This window comes from Arvicola amphibius, chromosome 8, assembly GCF_903992535.2.
Source record: "Arvicola amphibius chromosome 8, mArvAmp1.2, whole genome shotgun sequence".
In the NCBI taxonomy this organism is placed as follows: Eukaryota; Metazoa; Chordata; class Mammalia; order Rodentia; family Cricetidae; genus Arvicola; species Arvicola amphibius.
Window position 1 is genome coordinate 121,191,550 of NC_052054.1, and position 24,957 is coordinate 121,216,506.

Here is a 24,957-nt window from a genome sequence, read left to right on the forward strand (position 1 = left end):
TGAATATGTTTTAGAAACAAAATGATTCATTCTGTCCATAAAATATTCTTTAAAGTATCTCTGTAGTTGGCCAAGATCATATTCAGCTGAAAGTTGCAGAAGTCACCAAAAAAGAGAAATACGAATTGACAAGAAAATTTACAAGTTCATTTTTACATGAGAAGTTAAGGATAATACATTCTATCTTCACCTACGTCTTGTCTACAGAAAAAAAATTAAACAATCATAGTTTACATTGAGGGAGACTATGGTTACATTCTTTATCTATGATTGATTCCATTGGGTCAAGTTAGATTAAAATATCATGGTTAAATTATTTTTAAGTTTGGCATTTCTCCATTTTAAGATTTTCATTGAATATTTCACACACATATGTAACAATGTTCAGTCATTTTTGTCCCACTATATTACCCACCAAAACCTTTCTTATTCTCAACAAGTCATTTTAAAATATAGATGAAAAACAAGAAAATAGCATTTCAACAATAGTTTTCTTAGACTAGCTTAAGCAGGCAAAGTGAAAAATCAAATCTCATAAATTTAAACTTATTTAAATTTCAAAAATCATGACTCTACAGCTTTCTACATACAGTCTCCAGTGATAAGCTACAAATATTAAGTATTATAAAATGTTTGAGGTCTAAACTACAATCTCTGTCATTATTTATCTCTTGCCCAAGTAATTTTAAGTTTTGGTGGCTGTTTTTAATAATCATCTGCCTTGAAGTATACTGGAAGCACATTTGCCATTTAAGTCACTCGCTTAACAATGGGTTTCCCTCATTGCTTGCATCTCCTACACTGTAGAAAACACCACAGTAGCATTCACAACCCTCCTACCATAAGAAGGTACTGAATGCAAATTTCTATTAAAAGTTAATAATGATGTATCCAACCTCGTTCTAATTTTAGCAATTGACTGAGGAAACAGGAAGATCTATTATAATGGCCATTGCTGGTTGAGCACTAATGAGAAAACATCTGAGTCACCGGCTGTCATGGTAACAGGGCATTATCAAAATCTGATCTGTATGCCTAGGAGATACTGAAGAGATAGATAGGCCACACTTCTAATTGTGCTGTCCCTACTTACAAGATGGGCTCTGTGCTTCTCAGGGGTGAGAGGGTGGCCTGGCTCTGTTGATCAGATGAGAGATGTATGACACATTTGTAAATTAAATTCAAGTATACAGTAGTAAAGATAAATTAACGTTAGGAAGTTTTCAAAAATTGCAAAAAGGAAGGAAAAAAACTGCTTCAGGCTTGTCATTGCCTTTTCAGAATTCTGAATGAGCTTATTTATTTTTTCAATATAGTTTCAAAAAATGATTAATGCAAAAGGAACTCGGTAAAAGGAACATGAAAATGATTCAATGAGGAATCTTCCTAAGAAAAGAGCTACTGAATGGAATTTTAGAAATGAACCCAAGAACCAAAGATGTTTAGACTGGAGTAGAAAGATGCAGAAAGATGAGCATTCAAAAACTGTTAAAAATAAGAATGAACAGCAGAAAGTGGCAAGCCTTGTTGGCAGAAGTTGATAATAAGGAGTCAGAGGTAGACTTTTGTGCCACCTGTGTGCTTAAGAGTACTCTTTCCATCACTCCCTGTGTCTTCTGGATAGAGTCAGTGAATTCTGGATCGTATTCAGATCTGTTGGTTCTCTGTACTATCTTGAATGCCATTGGATTTTAATGGAAATTGATCATGTCTTCTGATCCTCTTAGGTAAATAACTTAATTCTGAAAGGAAATCCTGCAGATTAACAGAGACACAACACACAGTGGCATGCATTATTGACTAGACTCCCATGTGCCCTCTCAGAGGCACATAGTGCACAAAAGCAGCGTTTATAATGCTTGTCCTGGAAAGCTTTTTACCCTTGCTAACTGTGTCAGCATGTGAACTGAGCTTCACATGTGTCGATATCAAAGGCAACCGATCTACAGTTAATATAATGAAAGCCAAAGGCACATTTATCTACATCGTTCTGCATTGTGAGGAGGGTGTAAAATTTCAGAGAACACAAACAGCCGTTCTTTCAAAGGTATACAGTATGGCTGCAGAACAGTCACTTTTTGTTGGGCTGTAGAGGGATTTTGTGCACCAACCTGGGATGAAAGCAGCAGGCCGACAGCCAGTCAGTGTGGCCGGATCCTGTAAGAAGTACATTGCCCTTTGGGAGGCCCACCATCTTCCAGAGGCGATCCTCACTGCAGCAGACCAGAATGTCCTTGCAGGGGTGCATGACGATGCTGCACAGGAGGAAGAAAGGGCATTATGGGTAGATGAAGGCAAGCACTTTCCCATCGCAAATAGTGGAACATCAATGATTACCCCATTTAAGCAAGGCAGGCTCATCAAGTCTTTACCCAGAATTCTCAAGAGCAGATCAACTCTGCTAACATAATACTTAAACTAGTTTCAGTCAAAGCATAGCACACAAATTATGGCAATCAATTCAAGATGTATAAGGCAATTCCAAATTTATAAAGGCCTAGGGTGAAATGACAAAGAAAAATGCAAATTAATGATTAACACATCAAACACTATTGTTTTCCCATAGACATCTCTACATAAACAAGTAGAAGAGTGTGACTACTAAATATAGGGGCTAAATTAATGTAAAATTGAGCATGACAAGTTAATTTTGTCTATGGCAATGCTTTAATCTTATTTACAGTGTCTTATCTGTGCCTTATAATTCAATGTATACAGATGAGTCTCATGCTAAGTACCTATTAAAATACCAACTTCAACATTAGCAAAAAATATAAATTTGTGCTTGGTTATTACAATTTAAACATATAAGATGCTTACTTACCTAGACAGTACAAAACAAAACATGATTTAGAAATAATACTGCAAGAACAGAACGTTTCTCTAGTCTATGAATGGCCTGATTATTTTGTTCTGGAATAGGGACTTTAGGAAATCAATTTCTGTAGAAACTGTGTGTCTGATCTATTACTGCAGGTCTTTTGTGACAAGCATTGTATCCTCATTATCTATTCCTTACATCAATTCTCTTAAACTTCCAGATTAGAAATTGAAACAGACTGGAGTCAGAGTCAGAGTTAGGGACATGAATTCACTGCAATCGAGACTCCAGGTTAGGAGTTGAAACACACTAGAGCCAGAGTTAGGTGACATGAATTCACCGTGATCAAGACTCCAGGTTAGGAGTTGAGATAGACTGGAGCCAGAGTTAGGTGACATGAATTCACTGTGATAGAGACTCCAGTTTGGGCACAACTGTTTCACTCACTTTTTCAGTATTTTACTGCTCAAAACAAAGACAGTAGAAGGAAAATTATTCATACTTCAGTTCAGCACAATGTTGGTTTTGACTTTCAGAAGGCCAATTCATGAAAGAAATTTATTACAGCTCAAACAGCTAAAGGATGCATTTATGGAACTTAATTAGAAGAAAAATATGATGAGAGGTAAAAATGTCAGATGGAAATGAATTCTGTATTCAAATACACACTAGAAGGCACAGCAAATCCTTGGAGTTACTGAGTATGATATATGTCAGCTCACAGCTTTCCTGGCAGACACAGGCACACTTGACTAAATGATAAATGACCGTCTTTAAGTGAAGATAACTAAAATCATTGATGTCTTTACAAACTTTGGGAGATAAGTTTCCAAAATGACTTTAGTGAAGGGAGCTATTTGTAGAAGGCAGAGGGCAGGATATAAGCAGAAACTCAATAAAAGCAAATTCATTTGGAAATGTCTTCTCTGGCTCTCCATAGTACTCCCACACTAATGCCTCCTGTGTCACATGGCAGCAAGTTCTACTGTTCCATGTCTGTGTGCATATGTGCATGCATGTGTGTGTCTGTGCATGTGCACACATGCTTACACATGCAGAGTAGCCTCTACCTATCTTCAGAGAACACAGTCCACGTCACTTTCCCCGGTGAACATGAGAAACCACTTACAACACCAAATTCTCCATCCTTGGCACTGTTTTCATTTTCCTATATACATATAATTTGTGATAAAGTTAAATTTAGAAATTGGGTGACATAAGTGATTACAGCAATAACTCGTGATGACATAGAAATATATAACATATTTTCTGCTCGTGTCTTCTACTCACCAATGACCGTCTTTTCTATCTCCACTGAGCACTTTCCATACACTATGACCGCAGCTTTGAAACCTGACATCTGGCAGCTAAACTAGCACAAATATATTTTTCTCCACTATTTTATGAACAGATGTTCTCTTGCCCTGGATTTCAAAAACTTCTTCTTTACCTGTACATCTGTTTGTCTGTCTCTCTGTCTGTCCGTGCGTCCGTCCATCCATCCATATATGTGTGTGTGTATACACATACATATCCATCTATCTATCTATCTATCTATCTATCTATCTATCTATCTATCTATCTATCTATCTATCTATCTAGGTGTCCATCTACTTATTTACTTATATATAGCAATTTTGGTCTTCCCTCAGTAAGCCAAGAATGTCCGCCTTTTCACCTAAGGTAGAAACCTTATGGTTTTTCTGGAACACATCTAATTTGTCAAGAACTTTTGCATTTGGAGTCATTATAAAGTTTTTTTAGAGTATTTATTTAATCACAAGTGCTTTGAGATCATGACTCTAGTGAATCCTATCACAAAGTGACTAATGGGAAGGCAGTTCACACATAGTGTATTTGTTGGCAAGAGAGATACTTCCCATTCCAGCCAAGAAGCAACAGTCTAGCACAGATTCTGCTGTATTACATGCATATAATCATGTGCATTTTACACATCATATTGTTTCTGAAATTTTCTGTTTAAAATTTTGGATAACAATTGACCATGTATAAATAATGTCATAGAAGGTAAATTCAAGCATGAGAGGCTGTTTATATACATTTTTGAAAATGTATGCATACATGATATATATGTATATATGTATATACTCCATGTGTACATGGAAGTGTGCTTGAAATACTTATATGTTCAATCTTTTTTTGCTAAATATATAAAAACTTCAGTCAAGCACTGATATTCTATTTTGCAAAAAATTTAACATTTTAGTTCATCCATGAAAAAGATCTTTAAAATAATAGAAATATTTAAGCAAAATTGGGAGCAAGCAATCAATAAGGACATTTTTTAATTATTTATTGAATGAATTTATCCCAAATCAAGAGGTGAAAACCCAGGTTCAAAATTTTGAGGTAAAAATCCAGGAATATTTCCCCAAACAAAAGTAAAGTGCCATTCCCAGCTCTCATCAATGGTAGAAAGATATCAAACTCCTTTAAACTTTCACACTTTGAACTAAATGGTTAATTCTTACAACTGTAAGGAAAACTCACAGAAGAGGGCCTTCTGCTTGCTTTGTTCATTATATGTTCAATCTCAGCAGTGTGTGGCACATAATACCTATTTAATAAATACATGTCGGATATAGTCGGATAGTGACTGATGCTAGGGTGTTTTGTGTTACTCTTTTGATCCCATGTCAACAGTTAGGGTGTATGCTGCTTAGTCTCACAGTTGGAAATGGTTGGAAGCTGTCATTGAGTCCAGGATAGTCTGGTTTTAGGGCAGATGATTTTAGTTACTGCTAACACATACACATTTTCATAATTTTTATTTGTAAGTACATTACAAATACTGATAACTAATTTGAAAGAGCTTTTATATGCTACCAATCCTTGTACATGCTTAAGTCATTTAGTCATGGTTAAATCCAAGGTAAAGGACTCATCTGGAAAATGAACAATACCACATTATATACTAGTCTTGAACTGGAAGACCTATCCTTTGCAGCTAAGATGCTCCATTCTGTAGGCACTAGAGAAGCCTGGCCAGGATTAGCTGTCCTAAATCATTCACAGAGACTTTTGGCAGTATAGACTCCATGTTATTACACTTCTTTTACTTATTCTAATATTATGAGTCAAAAGGAGATTGATGTTTCATTCAACTTTTCCCGTAGACATCTTTACATAAACAAGTAGAAGAGTATTTGATATACATCAGTTCTGAAGGTGATTAATTCACTGAACATTCCCCCATCATATTCAGGTTTCAGCTTTTATAATTCTGTTTATTTCTAAATCAGTCTTTTGAAGAAGTTGAAGGAGTGATTATCAATACTTTATAGGAATCAATTATTTAATCATTATAATACTCCTATAAGATGGGTTAAGCATAGTCATAATTTTTGCAGGAGTTACTAGAGCACATCACCATTTTCAATGATACACAAAGTCATGAAGTCAGGAGGTGGCAGAGCCAGGATGTGCTATGAACTTGAGATGAGTGTCTTCAGAGTTTATATTCCTCAGTAAAGTGAACGCAGAACTTCAATTATCATTTCTTCTTTTTAGATAACAAGGGCAGAGAATACTATCTCAGTTATGTTAGAGGATTCACTAAGATGTCTTTAGATGTTTCTAAAGAATAGGTATACATTTTTAAATTCTCTCTAACACTATATAAAAAGCTAGAATTATTGATGTTTTTCTTGAAAACTGGACACTGGTTATGTTCAGATTGATAAAATGATGGATCAAATAAAGCTGACTGGAAAAGAACTGCTTGTGGTCTGAAGCAGAGGCCTGTTTATTCCTCTTCTAAATTAACATATTGGAAGCACTTTAATCTATGAGTCCTGGATTTCTGATGCAACTGTTCAGTGCTACTATGGTAAATTGACAAAGACTAAATAGATAAGCAAGAGTGTGAAGGAATAAAAGTTTATTTATAAACGTAAGTATTGGTCACATTTGGCCTGTGGCTGGAGTTTTCTGATGACTTTTTCTGTAGAATTTTCATAACATGGAATACACTAATGTTTAATAGTGTGGGTTTAGTAGTAAGAAGTGAGTTTACATTTCTACTCCAGTCTCATTAGTTGCCTATCTTCAAATGCATTTCATTAGCCTAAGCATTGTCCTCTTATGTAAAGAATAGAACTATCAGAATACTGATTCAATAGACTTGTGGAAGCTTCATAAATTCATACATACAAAGGACTTGGAGCAGTCCTGGGAAGATTAGGACACAAGGAACACTATTATATGCAGCGGAGTGTCATTTTGAAGGAGAAGTAGCTTCACTAGTTTTAGTCAGTCATTTTGAAAAAGTGTGTTAAAAATAAGAGTGAGAGCTGGTGTGGTGATGTATGCCTTTAATCACCCCTGGGGAGGCAGAAGAAGGCAGGTAGATTGCTATGAGTTTGAGCCTAGCAATATAGTGATTTCTAGGTCAGACAATGCTACATAAAAACCTGCTGTGGAATAATGCCCTTGTACACTTAAATATTTATCACTCATATTAGCTTAATAAAACACTGTTTGGCCAGTAGTCAGGCCAGAAGTATAGATAGGGTGACCAGACTAAGAGAATTTTGGAAAGAGGAAAGGCATGGACACAGTCACCAATCAGACACAGAGGAATCAAGATGAGAATGTCTTACTGAAAAGGATACCAAGCCACGTGGCTAAACATACACAAGAATTATGGGATAATTTAAATTAATAATAATAATAAACCTGATTTAATAGGCCAATCTGTTTATAATTAATATGTCTCTGTATTTTGGGCGCGGGGGGGGGGGGGGCTGAACAGCTGCGGGATAGGGTAGGAAAGAAACCTCCATACGAATAGTGCCTAATGTGGGTTAAGAATTTTCACTATAACTTGAGAAAGCTTAAACAAAAAGGATTCTAGACAGACAAAAACAGAGTCAAGCACAGCTTCTTGATAACTATCTTGAGTAGGCTCTGTTTGCTGGTGGCAATAAGAGGCCCTGCTTCTTTAAGAAAAGCTTCCTGACTCAATCTTAGCAGCAAAAACTGCATGGTAGCTCTTTTATGAGGCCCTGCCACCAAATATTTAAATGGTGATTATGAACAGTCACCTGCATGCTGCTTGGTGGTGGCATGGACACAAAAACACCCAGAGTTGTGTCAATAAATGTGACTCTCACCAGTACCTCTGCCATGAAGCTAGACTCTCAAAAAGCTAAGAAATGGGGTAAAACCAGCTGCCAAAACCACTGCTTTAATCCTAGACATATTGGTTAGCAGATTAAAGACTCCTATGGTCAGAAAAAGGTACAGATACACAGTAAAACAGCTTCAGACAAGAAAAAAAAACCTGTAAACAGTGTACACTGTGTTTAAAAATAGTTTTAGCCTTGAGAAAGAAAAGAATAAAGATAAAGTTATTTAAAAAAGAAAAAAGTACTTGGGTGTGTTGATACAAGCCTTTGATCCTAGCACTTGGGAGGCAGAAACAGGCAAATCTTTGTGAGTTTGATGCCAGCCTGGTCTATAGAATGAGTTCCAGGACAATGAAAGATGCACAGAAAGACACTGTCTCTAAAAAACGTAAAAGGTAAAAATAAAAGAAACCGAGTTTTTTTTTAAAGCTACATAAAGATGGAAATACACAGAGAATCTGGATACTGTATGTTATTGTGTTGTCTTTAAATTATTTGATTGCTGAGGAAGAAGCAACAGCTGCTAAAAGGTATTTGATTATAAATACTGATGAAGTAATCCAACATATATATTTTGAAAATGCCTTGACTTCAAAATTTCACTAAAAGATATGTTACTTTTCAGAAGAGGTTTTGCTTTTGTTTCCACAGCAAATGAGGAGCTGTGGATTCATTCTAGGTTAAGAAAAATAAGGCTTGATTGAGGAGATCACCTGAAAAATTTCCAATGGGAATAGGTGGTCCAGGTTATCCAATGTTTCAGAGCAACTCTGTTGCAGTTTCCTTTGAGTTCTATATCCAGAACAGCCTCAGGACTGCTGTCTAAGATGACCCAGTCTCACAGAATACATCAATCAGGACTTGACCATAAACCTTAATTTTCTCAGCACCCCCAATCATCAGGAAATAACCTAAAAAACTATGCCCATATTCCCCCAAAAAATGGATTATGGATGTTTGTCTTTGTTTAACATATTAGTTACAACTAGCTATGGATAATGGTCATGAAAAAGTTAAACAAAGGAGATTAGATTCAGGGCTTTTCTTTTGAAATGAAAAAAAAGGGAAATGTTGTAGGATAATGCCCTTGTATAATATAGAGATTTGTCCCTCATATTAGTCTAATAAAGACCTGATTGGCCAGCAGTCAGGCAGGAAGTATAGGCAGGGTGACAAGACTAAGAGAATTCTGGGAAGAGGAAGGACAGAGACACAGTCACCTCTCAGATATAGAGAAAGCAAGATATAGAGGAAAAGAATGCCTCACTGAGAAAAGGTACCAAGCCACATGGCTAAATGTAGACAAGAATTATGGGTTAATTTAAGTTGTAAGAGCTAGATGATAGTAATAAGCCTGAGCTAATAGGCCAAACAGTTTATAATTAATATAAACCTCTGTGTTTTCTTTGGGACAGAATGACTGTGAGTCTGAATGGTATAGAAACTTCTGTCTACAAAAACCAAATCAAGCAAAAAATAAGCATAAAAGATTGTGTTCATAGAAGTTTTGTGAGGAAAATAATTAGTTGTGTTTGTGTGAACACACACCCTTATGCACACATGCATGTGCAAGAGTACATACACACTGAAAGCACCAACTGATTATGGTCAGCTATCCACAGGTAGTAAGTTCTCTGTAAAAGTTAATCTACTGTAAATAACAATTTCACAGTGATCATAAGGATATTTCTGAGGTTTCTTTCCCAGTGGAGTCAGGAAGTTCTGTAGAGACTCCTTGTCTACAGCTGTCAGATTTCCAATCAGCTCAGGTAGAGGAACTGACCCTTGCTAGGCTCTGGGCTCCCAGATGAAGCTAGCAGGAGTTCTGTTCTTGGAATCTGCTACAAATGCATGTCTATCTACAACTACATATTGACTTCTTCTCGCCAAGATGTTTCCAAAAGTTCTAATAAAGAAGTTTCCACTAAATGTCTTCCCAGCACCTGTTCCAAGTGCCACACAGTCATTTGACTTTAAACTTTGAATATAAGCTTTCTGCTTTTCTTTAACTTACTATTAATTATAATTACAAGTCACGAAGACAAAGGCCTTGTCACCTCATTCCCAAGCTAATAAGCTTGTGACTAGGGTGGAAATAGCACAAGAAAACATCTTTGAGGTTCAAAAAAAGAAGCTGTGGGTGCATGCTAATTCTGAATTTTAATCAAGTCATGTACTGATGAAGTATCCATGAGGTGTTTTGTTAAACAGTATACCAGGCATGCTACATAAAATAATGTCTTGTAGCTGAGAGGGTTTTTTTCTCTTTTATAATAGGAAGCATTCTTCAAGATCACATGATAGCTACTCAAATGCTAGCCTGTCTATACTGAACCTGTTTTTCTCATGGTGGAGTTCCATAGGATATTTTGGAGGGAATATGTGTAGGTGTATGGAGAACACTGCTAATTATCAGTAGAGCTGGTGACATAAGCACCACAGTTACAAAGGGAAGTTTTCAAAGGGAAGAATATTATTCCAAAAAAGATTGTCACAAGAAAGACTAATTAGACACCCTTGTCTTTGCTTTAGGTAATTCAACATTGTGAATGTTTCCTTCATTTCGGTTCACAGGCTCTAATTATTGCCAAACAGAAGATGCAGAGTAGGGTTGAGAAGAAATCAACATTAAAATAACTTGTGTCCTGTGACCTTGGGTTACCATTTACCTACTTGCTCTTAAAGAAAACACACTCAGAGCTGCTGGCTCCCCTCTGGCTTTCCACAACAAAACACATACTATTCCCCTGACTACTCCTTATCTACTAACTGCATCTTATGTTTAGATATGCATCAGGATATAAACATTAACTTTTCCCATTGCTTAAACAAATATTGTTGAGAGATGAAATATGGTGTAGAGTGAAAAGCAGACAGGCGCAGTCTCTCTCATGGGATTATGAACAAGTGAGGAAAAATAAAATAATCTAGCTACAAAGTAACCATAACAATGCAGCATGACCATGACTGGAGGGAAGAATTTCTTTTCCATGAGTCAGTGAGGGGAGCTCTGATTACAGAGCTGAAATTTCAACTCAAACCCGAGTAAGCAGTAGGAAGCACCTTCAGGGTGCCCTCAGGACAGAGTTCCAGGCACAGATGCCTGTTTGTTGAAAAACGGACAAGACTGATGGGAATTAGTGCATTCAGAGAAGTGGAAGAAACCTACGAAGACTAAGGAGGACAAACAAGGCAGACCAGCATGAGGTTGGAGGGAGATGTGAGCACAGCCACAATAAGGGCATACAGTGTCTTAGAGGCTAAAGAACAAAGGCAGATTTATCCTAATGATTTCACGGTTGTGAGTATGTATCTGGATATGTTTTATTATTTCCCAAGGGTTACTGGGATGAAGGAGAGGAACTGTGTGACATGGTGAGAGCTGAATTAACTTTTACGTAGTGAAGCCTAAAAAGAGGTGGTTAGACCTGTTCTTGGTTGTTTTTGACTCAAGCCCCATACTGGAATGCCAAAATGTTGTTTTATTGGTTTTTTTTCACTCTTTATTCTTTGGGTGGGTTGCCGCCAAATAAACACATGGAGGTTTATTGTTACTTATAAATGCCCAGCCTAGCTTGGCTTGTTTCTAGCTGGCTTTTATAACTTAAGTTATCCCATATGCATGTTGTCTCTGGGCCTTTTCCTCTTCTTACTTCCATACATCTTACTTTCACTCTTTCTCCATGGCTGGCTGGGTGGTTGGGTGGCTGACCCCCCTCCTTCTCTCCTTGTTCTCTCTCCTCCTCTTCAGAATTCTTCCTCTATTTATGTTCTCTGTCTTCCAGCCATACCTAGTCTTCCTTCTGCCTCTCTATTAACCATTAAGTTCTTTATTAGACCATCATGTGTTTTAAACAAGCAAAGAATCACAATATCACAGAGTTAAACAATTATAGTATAAGCAAAAGCAACAATCTTTACATCATTAAACAAATGTTCCACAGCATAAACAAAAGCAACACACTTTAAAGCAGTACTCTACAGGTTGCAATACTAACACTTAAGATCTGAGTGAACAGCCACACTGCAGGATGCCCCACTCCCGAGGTCCTTTCTAGTGAGACAAAACTCTGGGCCCTCCCCCAAACCCCTTGCCTTTTCTAGCCAGCCAGCAGGGAGTTTCCTGTGGCTAGGCTTCCCCAAATCCAAACCTTTCCATTGGACCTCTCAAGCTGCTAGCCACACCCCACCTAAGAGCTCAGAGCTTGCTATAATACTGAGGGGCCAAGAGCTTGCTACAACACTGAGGGGATTAAGAAACAGCACCAAGGGAGCAGGTGTAGAGACACATCAGAGGCTTTCTGAGACAGACAATGATAGTACAGAGCAGACCAAGAAAAACTCCCGAACACTCAGATACCCACTGCAAAGATTGGACCAAGACACAAAGACACTGCAGGAGTCATTTAAAGGAAGGGATGGGTAGGTGTTAATGCAGAAATTCCTCCAACAACCTAAAAAGCAACATGATAACACCAGAACTCAGTGGTCACACAACAGGAAGACTTGATCATCCTAACCCAAAAGAAGCAGAATAAAATGACTTTAAATGTAACTTTATAAAAATGATGGAAACCTTTAAAGAGGAAATGAAAACCTCCCCAAAAGAAATGGAGGAGAAAACAATGAAACAATTGGAAGAAATTAATAAATCTCTCAAAGAAACCCAAGAAAAAAACAGTTGAAGGAAACAGTTCAAGACCTGAAGACTGAAATAGAAATAATAAAGAAAACACAAACAGAAGGAATTCTGTATTTGGAAAATCTGGGTAAACAAACAGGAACTACAGGGGCAACTAAAACCAACAGAATACAAGAGATAGAAGAATCTCAGGAGCTGAAGATACTATAGAGGAAATAGACTCATTGGTCAAAGAAAACATTACATCCAACAAATTCTTAACATCAAACATCCAAGAAATCTGGGACCCCATGAAAAGACAAAACCTAAAAATAATAGGGGTAGGAGAGAAAGAAGAACTCCAGTTCAAAGGCACAGGAAATATATTTTCATAGAAGAAAATTTTCAAAACCTAAAAAAGGATGTCCCTATGAAGGCGCAAGAAGCATACAGAACCCCAAATAGACTGGATCAAAAAATAATCCCCTTGCCATATAATAATCAAAAGACAAAACATACAGAATAAAGAACAAGAGCTGCAAAGGAAAAAAGTCAAGTAACATATAAAGGTAAACCTATCAGAATTATACCTGAATTTTCACTGGAAACCATAAAAGCCAGGAGGAGTAGAAGAAATAATCAAATTGAGAGCTGAAATCAATAAAATAAGAACAAAGAAAACAATACAAAGAATCAATGAAACAAGGAACTGGTTCTTTGAGAAAATCAACAAGATTGACACACCCTTATTCAAACTAATCAAAAGGCAGAGAGAAAACACTCAAATTAACAAGATGAGTAATGCAAAGGGTGACCTAACAACAGAGTTTGCAGTGGCGGTACAGCACCAGGAAGCCGCGTTTTAAAATGACTCAGCTTTTTCTCTGCCACTATTGCTGAAACAGGAAATCTCTCTATGGCATGTCCTAGCAAACAGCAAAAAGCTGTGTTAAACTCTTTCTCTCCTTTATTTAAAGCCCTCTCAGTTTTTAAGTGGATTTAGTCACCACGTTGCGCGCCAATCTGTTGATGGGGCAGTGGGGCTGCATCCCGCCACCCAGCTAGCTTTATACCCGATATAATTACATGGAAACTGTATTCATTTAAACATTGCCTGGCCCATTAGTTTCAGCCTCTTATTGGTTAATTCTCACATCTTCCTTTAACCCATATTTAGTAATCCCTGTAGCACCACGAGGTGGTCGCTTACCAGGAGAGATCTTAGCCTGCATCCATCTCGGAGAGGAGAGGCATGGCGACTGCTTATGGCGACTGCCTGAAGCATCTGCCTTCTCTTTCCCGGAATTCTGTTCTGTTTACTCAGCCTATCTAATTTTCTGTTTTATTAAAGGGCAAAGGCAGTTTCTTTATTAACCAATGAAAGTAATATATAGACACTCCTCCATCACCCAATTAAAAAATGGGGTGCTGAACTAAACAGGAAATTCTCAACAGAAGAATCTCAAATGGCCAAAAATACTTATGGAAATGTTCAACATCCTTAGCTATCAGGGAAATGCAAATCAAAACAACTCTGAGATTCCATCTTACTCTTGTCAGAAAGGCTAAGATCAAAACACTAAGGGCAGCTTATGCTGGAGAGAATGTGGAGTAATGGGAACACTCATCCATTGCTGGTGGGAATACAAACTTGTACAACCACTTTGGAAATCAGTATGGTGGTTTCTCAGAAAATTGGGAATACACTTACCTAGGATCCAGCAATACCACTCTTCGATACCACCAAAAAGATGCTCAATCATACTACAAAATCATTTACTCAACTATGTTCATAGCATCATTATTTGTAAAAGCCAGTACCTGGAGACAACCTGAAGAATGGGTGAAGAAAATGTGGCACATTTACACATTAGAGTACTACTCAGCAGTAAAAAACAATGACATCTTGAATTTTGAATGCAAATGGATGGAATTGGATAGCTGTCCCGAGTGAGGTAACCCAGACCCAAAAAGATAAATATGGTATGTATTCACTCATAAGTGAATATTAGCTATAAAAAAAGGACATTGAGCCTATAGTTCATGATCATAAAAAAGCTAGATAATAAAGTGAACTCAAATAAAAACAAATATAGACTCACCTGGAAATTGGAAACAGACAAATTGCCTGACAAATTTGGGAGCATTGGAGAGGGGGAGAGAAGAAAGAGTAGAAGGGCAAGAGGAGGGGAGAAGGGGAGAGTTGAGAAGAATTTGAGAGAATGAGATAGTCAAAATGGAGAAAGGAGAGAGATGAGAGCAAAGAAAGATATCTTGATTGAGGAAGCCATTATAGGGTTAGTAAAAACCTGTCTCTAAAGAAATTTCCAGTAATCCACCCCAGTTAAGACCCTAAGCAATAGAGGAGAGGGGACCCAATACTTTAAATATCACTATAGAAACTTTGTCCAATAACAGATGGAATCATAGGCAGAGACCCACATCAAAGCACTAGACTGAGCTTCCAGTTGAAGAGTGGAAGGAATGAGAATGTGAGCAGAGAGGTCAAGACCATGATGGGTTCATCCACTGAAACAGTTTACCTGAGCTAATGGGAGCTCACCAATGCCAGCTGCACTGGGAAGGAACAAGCATAGGACCAAGCTAGTCCCTCTGAATGTGGTTGACAGTTGTGTGGCTGGGACAGACTGGGGGGAACACTGGTAGTGGCACCGGGTTTTATCTTTACTGCATGTATTGGCTTTTTGGGATCCTATTCTCTTTATATGTATACCTTGCTCAGCCAAGATGTTGTGGGGAGGGACTTGGATCTTCCCCAAAGCAATGTGCCTTACCCTCTCTTAGGATTGGATGGGGATGTGGTAGGAGGATGTGTGGAGGGAATATGGGAAGGGGAGTGAGTGGCAATTTGGATTGGTATTTTTTAAAAAGCCTAATAAATTAAAAAATAGAATTCTACAATATTGATCCTCATAAGGATGCCTTGTTATAGATCCCTGAATTCCTATGGTATCCTGTCTTACATGCACACCCACCACTGTGATGCAGTTTGCCAACATATCCTTGCCAGACTTGCACAGAAATGAGCATCATGTTTGTGATTCCCAGAACTATGAAGACATAAGCTTCTTTGCTTTTCATATTTTCCAGACTTGGGTATTTTAGGATATCAAAGGAAAATAGATGAATAAAGTATATGAATGACATATGACTGGCATTTCTAAAAATATTTTTAGCCATGATGTAGAAAATAAGAATTTTGGAACAAGTGAACAAAGAGAACATTAACCAAGAATGTGCAGTAGCAACTCAAGATAATGGCTTTAGATTTATTTACCCTGAAGATGCTTGTCATTAATGCAGATGCCACTTTAGTGTGTTCATATTTTTACTGCTCTACAGAAAATTCAATGCCTAACTGAAGCATTTTAAAAACAAGTATACTTAAAGTGCAAAGGTAAATGTAACAAAAGTCACAAAACTAATGTGTGTTCAGAGCACAGCAGTAGGTAGAAACCTGCAAATGAAGATATCGAGTCTCGTTAATTTCCAAAAGATACTAAGAAAGATTTTGTAAGTAAACACTCACTACTTCCATGGTATTACAAATTTTAAAAATTATAATATTAAAATCTTTGTCAGGGTTGGGTTAGCATCTCATTAAATTTTACTAACAAGGCGGAGTATTTAACAGTTCATGGTCTAATTAACATTGCCCTAACTGGGATCATAACAGCTAAATCACCTTGTTGTTGTTCAATAATTTTCAGTTCAGGGGCAGGGAGGGACAGCAATGCTACTTCTCTTGCTTTGCTACATGGCTGGCGGCGCCAACCACAGTGCTGGCAAGAAGGAGCCAAGTACTAAGAAGACACTGGAGTGTAAGTTACCAGACACATTTTATTATAATACTCACCTATTTTTGTAGCAGTACAGCATTCTTCCACACTATCAGTTTAGAAATGCATCCAGGATCATTTTATTCATGATACATATTATTGGAATTTTTCATTCTGTGTCAGTCATTTTTAAGATAGGCTCCAGAGCACTGAGTTCACTTATTTTATTGTATCCTTGAATCTTTGTACACTGCATTTTGGCCATATTCACTCTCCTTCGATTGTTTTGAGACTCACCCCGAACATACTTAGCCAACTTTGTGTCCTTTACTTTTTTCACCCATTAAGCCCAATACTTGCTGCCTATAATATATTCATGGGCATGTGGTTTTCCATTGGAACATTGCCATATGCAGAATATTGTGAAGATTTCTTCTGTAAGTTGTTGAATATTCTAGTGAACAAGACATGGTTTAAAAATGCACAAACTAACGGAATTTGCACATTCCAGAGGCAGAGGATATCACACCACTGTTTTGCTTAAGTGGGACGGGGAAGTCAAGGCAAGAAGGGCAGTATTTGAAACTGTCTCCTGGAACATTCTTGCTACCTGAACAGCTGAGAATTTTTATGCTACATGATTTTATATACACTGTACTCTATGTTATGAAATTGCTGTAGTTCTTTATGGTTTAACAAGTTCGAGAACTTAGTTATATTACACGTTTATGCTCTTAAGAAACCCATTTCAATAATAAAGTTTATTTGGTTATTTCATGTTTCAGCAATTTATAAGAATTCTGTGTTGTTATGCATATAAAAATTTCCATTTCACATCCCCTTTAATATATTAGTGAAACAGAATTGATTTTCTTCTAAAATGTGAAGTCAGATTTCTTCTCGGTAAGGGTTTTATCATGACAAATCTCTTTCCCTGAAGGATATTTAGAAATATAACCTGCATGTATTACAGCAAGAAATGGAAGAATTAACATCTCTGAAACGGACTTGAGGTAACTTTACAGAAATATAAACATGCCTCATATACATGCATGTGAATATGAGTGTGCGTAACTTGTGCACATTTGAGTGTTTTGCCCCAAAGAAAGAGAGAGATTTTCACTGTAGAGAACAGTTCTTACCTGTCTGCAGGGACTACCATCCCTTTAAGCCTGTTTACCTAATCTTACTTAATACCCCGTATCCTCTTGATCTCTGACCCACCTCATGCAGGTTCAAGAATTCACAAGCCTCTGCTTTGCATGATGGAATTAGGGAACCGTGTTGAAAGTGGGAAGTGACCGAATGACAAAGGGCACAAAGGATGTGGTTAGTCAGAAAGGCACAACTCAGACAGGCTGAGCAGCTGGCGTGGATTCAGGAAGAGCTGGGTTTGTTCAGATTCCAAATATGGTAACTTGAGAAATTCTTCATATTAAATAACAGTAAATGTTGGAGTTTTCATATCATCAGTACAAAATGAAGAGAGTCCAACAGTGGAGTAACAAAGGAAACCCAGTTTAATTCAAAGCATAGTATTATTTTATCCTCTATAGTTTAATCTAGTATAATATCTCATTCAGTTAGATAAGTTGCTCTCAATAAAGGCCAATCTATTATTTGACTCATAATTATATTATTTTCTGCCAAAATAAACAAACCTAGACTTAATAAATTATAATCTTACGTATTCATTTATCTTTTTTAATGGTATTATTAATAGATTTGAGCCTCAGGAGAATATTGCAATTTAGCAAAAATTACACAAGTCAGAGCAAGTTTTGCAAAATAAGTTACACTTACATCCAGAAAAACAAAAATGTTATAAGTATCTTGTTTTCTTTTAAATGATATTGCCCCACCTTTAAAAGATTTTATTTATTTATTAAATATACAGTGTTCTGACAGAAGAGGGCACCAGATCCCTTTATAGATGGTTGCTGGGAATTGAACTCAGGACCTCTGAGCCAGTGCTCTTAACCTCTGAGCCATCTCTCCAGTATGGTTGGGTCCTGAGGTAGATCGATTCCCAGTTTTCTGAGAAATTGCCATACTTGAATTCCAAAGTGACTGTACAAGTTTGCACACCCACCTTCAGTGAAGGGGTGATCCTATGACTCCCCAGCCTCTCCAGCATAAGCTGTCCTCAGTACTTTTGATCTTAACCATTCTGACAGGTATAACATGGTATCTGAATCATTTTGATTTCCATTTCCCCGAAGCTTGAACTATCTGAGGGGCCCCTGCTAGTATGACCAGGATCTTTCCAGCTAGCTTGATAAAGCCCATACGCTATAATGGGATGCCATAATTATGATTTATCTTATTTTATTTATCTCACTGTTTTATCATGTGTGATTTCTTTTCCTCAAATAATCTTGAGATAGTATCATTGTGACCAGAAGCTCAGCTTTAAAAGAAAAATAGAAGTAACCAGGAATAATTATTATAAATATTTTACATTTTAATTTGTCTGTTATCATGTGCTTTCATTTTTGATTTGTTTGCTCTGTTTTGAGAGATGATCTCATGCACTGTATAGCCCAGACTGCCCTTGAATTTAGAACCCTGTAGGCTTCGTCATAGCATTTCTGACTCTGACCTTAAAGCACTGTTGATAGAAGTAGAAATTCTTAAGAAAGTTTGTTTGCCCTTCTCATGTGCTTGCACTCCGCGGTTGTAGTTCTAGCCTTCCCAAAATTTTCACACTTTTTATTATGCAAATGAACATCAGCTGTTAGGGTTTTTTTGCTTTCTCTGCCATCCATTTCTTTGTTTGACCTCTTCACAATATAACTTGTAGTATCTCATCCAACTTGACCATGTGCTGAACCTGTGGCAACAAACTGCAGGCAGGTTTCTTAGTTACTTTTCTATTGCTGTGACAGAACACCATGACACAGCAACTTATGAAAGAGAGCTTTCGTTTTGGAAGTTCACATTCCAGAGGGTTAGAGTTCGTGACCATTATGGCAGGGAGTATGGCAGATGTGATGCTGGTGAAGATGAGAGCTTACACCTGACCCACAAAGAGGAAGCAGAAAGGGACGAGGCAAGCAGGAGCTCATTGGGAACTTCATGGGCTTTTGAAACTTCAATGCTACTGGCACATTCTCCTTTGACCTTCTCCATCTTTTCCAACAAGTCCATACCTTCTAATCCTTCCCAAATAGGTCCACTAGCATGGAATCAAACACTCAGATAAAATGACCATGGGGGGTGCTCTCACTCAAACCTTCACACTGGGAAACGTGGCCCAGGAGGTGTCTTGGTAAAGAGTTTGAGGAGAGACTGTTGAATAGAGACAAAAAGAGACAGTCTTTACTTCATATAGAGTAACAAGGCATTGGCTTCCACCTAAAAATAGAAATACAGTCTTCCTGATTTCGTCTGAGCATAAGTGTGACACACCAGACATTAAATGGCACAGATACATTGTTTATAGCATGCAGCACCAGATAAATAATTGCCAAGCTGGGTCTTTGTTACCCAGAAAATTGTTCTTTTTCACATTTTACCTATTTGTGATTGTAGAAATAAAGAAAATCGTCATAGTACTTGGAATTTATTGAAGTATTTTAAGTTCATTATGAATAAGAGTTTTATTAGAAGACTGGAGAAGTTTCTCCATAGATTAAACCCCCTGGCATGCAAGCATGGGGACCTGAGTTTGGATCCTCAGAATCCATGTGCAAGCTGGTGAGTCCTGGTGGCTACCTGTAATCTGAGCACTTTGGAGAGAGGGTCAGGGAATCCTTAGGTAAGTACCTAGCTAGACTTGCTGATCAGGAATCCTCTGGTTCAGTGGTAGACTATGCCTCAATAAATAAAATGGATAATGATAGAAAAAGATAAAAGATAACCAACATCAACTTTGCATCTCAACACACAATATGCATGTGCACCTACAGACATATGTATATCATCACACATGTACCCATGTACGTGCACACTTACATGCACACATAAATGCTTATCACACATACTTTGTCAAAGTAAAATACTGTAATTAGACAAATTAAAATAAGATCATTTTGATGTTAAAACTTTTACATTTAGTTTTTTATAATGTTTCTTTATATGAGAATTTACACAATAGGAGTATTTCAACTATCTTCTTAATTAAGGGGACTGGAGAGCAAATAAAGTAATATCCATGGCATATGAATGAATGGAAGATATTTTAAAATTATTACTCATGACATGGCTTTCATACACTAAAAAGGTAATAAAAACTTCGTCATGGTAAGAGCTTTTCCTATTTACAATTAATTTTGAAAAAAATCTCTTCTTTTATGACATATATCCCTAGCCAATTAGTATATGTTGATGAGGTGCTAATACAAAGAGAATATGAAAATTCTTTCTGTATTATTTGATATGTCATCGTATGTGCTTAATTTTGCCTTCTGAATATTGACGAATTTTATGGATATCATATAAAATGTTATACTCTTCAAGTTTCATGTATATTAATTTTCCTTTCCCTAATAATCTCTAACCTGTCAAAAATTCCAAAGAATTTTTGAAATCTTTGCAGTCTTGTTAGAAACCAGAGATGACTGAACTTCCCATTTTTATCTTGTCTGTCAACTACAGCCTGTCTTTATCAAGCACCATAATTTTCCTATAATTTTTATTCTTTCTTTTGGCTTCATTTTTCCATCTGTTTCTTGAATGATAATTAGGTTGAGACAGTTCTTCTGTGTGAGTGCTCCTTCCTCATTTTCAAGATTCATTGCTTCACGTTTCCTCTGGCCTCACTGCTAAGGTGCTGGAAATGTCAAGAGCAGCGGGAAACCTTCATGTAAAGTAAGCATTCCCTCTTCTAACCCTGTTTGCTGACAGCCTGAAGACCGAGGACAGCAATTAGAAGGCAAGCAGTTCCTTGACCTTTAGGCTTTAGTTTTCTTATTCCTGATCTTGCTGCTGCACAAGCCTTCAAGTCTGAACAATAAAAGGTTGATACTTTTGGCGAAAGTTACAAATAATTAAGATTGATACAATTTTCATTTTATACTTACTATCATAGCCATGACAGCTCGCAACAAACTGCTGACTTGTCCCAAAACAACAGTTTATTCACTCGCTGAATTTTAAATCTCCATACAAAGAGAATGATGGTCTTTGGAGGACAGAAATGACAAGGTTTTCATAAACCTGAGCATGCAGGATATGACCTTGATGTTTTTAGGCCTTATTGTCTCTTGTGTTTTGAGATGTCTCACTACTTCTGTTGACTCATACATTGGTGTTGTGGAGTAAGTGCATGACTTACAACAATATTCAATATATTCCCTTTGGATTATGAGCCAGCTTCTTAGACACATGATATATTGAATCCTTAAAATCCATTTTATTTAGTATTTCTTATAATAATAAACAACACATTTATATATATACATATATATATATGAAGAAAGAAATTCTCTTCTCTGATAGTCTAAAGATTTTTGTCATGTCATGTAAAAATGTATATAATCCAGATGAATTAGTTTTATTATTCTATATTCCCTTAAGAAACAGCAAACTCACATATATTGTCAGAGAAATATTTACCTTCCTATACAAAAACAATTAATACACACAAGGACAGAACAAATTACAATAGCATTGCATTTTACAATGGACTACTACCTCAAATAATTAGTGTATAGTTATTCATAATAAAGCAATCAAAATAATAGTTTAGTAAGCAATGAATTAAACCAAACATATCCTTGTCTTATTTAAAAAAATTTTTAGCTTTTTTAATTTTTGATTTAATTTTTTTATTGTTTTAATGAGCTATATATTCTTCTCCACTCCCCTTCCTCTCCTGTCTCCTTTACCCTCTCCCATGGTCCCTATACTCTCCGTTTACTCTTGTCCTTTTCTATTCTCATGTACATTAGATCCATGTATGTCTCTCTTAGGGTCCTCTTTGTTGTCTAGGTTCTCTAGGATTGTGAATTATAGGCTAGTTTTTCTTTGCTGTATGTCTAAAAGCCACTCATCAGTGAGTACACATGATATTTGTCTGAGTCTGGAATACCTCACTCAATATGATGTTTTCTAGATCCATCCATTTGCCCACAAATTTCAAGATGTCATTTTTTCTGCTGTGTAATACTCCATTGTGTGTGTGTGTGTGTGTGTGTGTGTGTGTGTGTATTATGTATTGCATATTCATTTGTTGGTTGAGGGGCATTTAGGTTGTTTCCAGGTTCTGGCTATGACAAACAACGCTGCTATGAACATAGTTGAGCACATGTTTTTGTGGCACGATTGAGCATCCTTTGGATATATATCCAAAAGTTGTATTACTGGGTCTTGAGGAAGGTCATTTTCTAATTTTCTGAGAAATTGCCACACTACCATCCAAAATGGCTATACCAGCTTGTACTCCCATCAGCAATGGAGGAGTATTCCCTTTACCCCACATCCTCTCCAGCATAAGTTGTCATCAGTGTTTTTTATCTTAGCCATTCTTACAGGTGTAAGATGGAATCTCAGAGTTGTTTTGATTTGCATGTCTCTGATAGCTAAGGATGTAAAACATTTCCTTAAGTGTCTTTCAATCACTTTAGATTCCTCTGTTGAGAGTTCTCTATATAGGTCTGTACTCCATTTTATATTGGATTCTTTTGATGACCAATTTCTTGAGTTCTTTGTATATTTTGGAGATCAGACCACTGTCTGATGTGGAATTGGTGAAGATTTTTTTCCCATTCTGTAGGCTGCCATTTTGTTTTGTTGACCATGTCCTTTGCTTTACAGAAGCTTTTCAGTTTCAGGAGGTCCCATTTATTAATTGTTTCTCTCAGTGTGATACTGGGGTTATATTTAGGAAGTGTTCTCCTGTGCCAATGCATTCAAGTGTACTACCCACTTCCTCTTCTATAAGATTCAGTGTGGTTGGTTTTGTGTTGAGGTCTTTGATCCATTTGGACTTGAGTTTTGTGCATGGTGATAGATATCGATCTATTTTCATTATTCTACATGTTGAGATCCAGTTATAACAGCACCATTTCTTTTTTCCATTTTATGTTTTTTGCCTCTTTGCCAAACATCATGTGTTTGTAGGTGCATGGATTGATATATGGGTCTTCAATTTGGTTTCATTGGCCCTCCTGTCTGTTTTTATGCCAATCCTAGGCTGATTTCAGTACTGTAGCTCTGTAGTCTAGTTTGACATCAGGGATGTGATGCCTCCAGCAATTCCTTTAGTGTAAAGGGTTGTTTTGGCTAATCTATGTTTTTTGCTTTTCCATATAAAGTTGAGTATTTTTCTTTCAAGGTCTCTGAAGCATTTTTCTGTAATTTTGATGGGCATTGCATTGAATCAGTAGATTCCTTTTGGTGAGATTGCCATTTTACTATATTAATTCTACATACCCAAGATCATAGGAGATCTTTCCATTTTCTGGTATCTTCTTCAATTTCTCTTTTCAAAGATTTAAAATTCTTGTCATATAGGCTTTCCACTTGTTTGGTTAGAGTTACTCTAAGATATTTTATGTTATTTGTGTCTATCATGAAGGGTGATGTTTCTCCGATTTCTTTCTCAGCCCACTTATCATCTTTTTAAAGGAGGGTACTGATTTTTTTCAAATTAGTCTTGTATCCTGCTATATAACTGAAAGTGTTTATGAGATGTAGAATTTCCTTGGTAGGATTTTTGGGAACACTTGTATGAACTACCATACCATCAGCAAATAGTAAGAGTTTGACTTCTTCTTTTCAAGTTTGTATCCCCTTGATCTCCTTGTATTGTTTTATTGCTCTAGCTAGAACCTCAAATACTATATTTAATATATAAGGAGAGAGTGGGCAACTTTGTGTGTTCCTGATTTCAGTGGGATCACTCTGAATTTCTATTGAGTTTGAAGTTGGCTATTGCCTTGCTGTATATTATTGCCTTTATTATGTTTAGATATGTTCCTTGTATCCCTGCTCTCTCCAAAACCTTTATCTTGACGGGGTGTTGGAATTTGTCAAATTCTTTTTCATCATCTAATAAAATGAAAATATGGTTTTTTTTTTTTTTTTTTTAGTTTGTTTTTATGGTGGACTGCATTAACAGAATTTTGTATGTTGAACCATCCCTTCATCTCTGGGATGAAACTAACTTGATCATGTTGGAATTTTTTTATTTGATGTGTTCTTGAATTCAGTTTGTCAGTATTTTATTGAGTATTTTCATCAATATTCATGATTGACCTTGGTCTAAAATTCTCTTTCTTGATTGATTTGTTGTTTAGGTATCAGGGTAATTGTAGCCTCCTAAAAAGAGTGTGACAATGTTTCTTCTGTTTCTACTGTGTGGAACAATTTGAGGAGCATTGGTATTAGTTCTTCTTTGAAAATCTTGTAGATTCTGCACTGAAATCTTTGGTGCTGGGCTTTATTTTTGGTTGGAAACTTTTAATGACTATTTCTATTTCTTTAGATGGAGAACTTCCTTCAGCCAATGGCCTTTGAGATGGTGGACCAGATGGGGCATGGCATTTGGATAGGAAAAGGCCCATTGGTCTCTCCCTACTCACCACACCTGAATGTTGGACCTCGTTCCTTTTTCCTTCT

The 24,957-nt window shown here is 36.8% G+C and overlaps 1 protein-coding gene across 1 annotated transcript in view; it reads right to left on the minus strand.

Moving 5' to 3' along the window:
- Positions 1-24,957, minus strand: part of Spag16 (sperm associated antigen 16) — a 961,928-nt gene that overhangs the window by 491,217 nt on the left and 445,754 nt on the right. Inside the window, exon 12 of the mRNA XM_038341053.2 lies at positions 2,112-2,255. Within this exon, the coding sequence (XP_038196981.2) occupies positions 2,112-2,255 (144 nt within the window). The remainder of the gene's footprint in view (positions 1-2,111; positions 2,256-24,957) is intronic.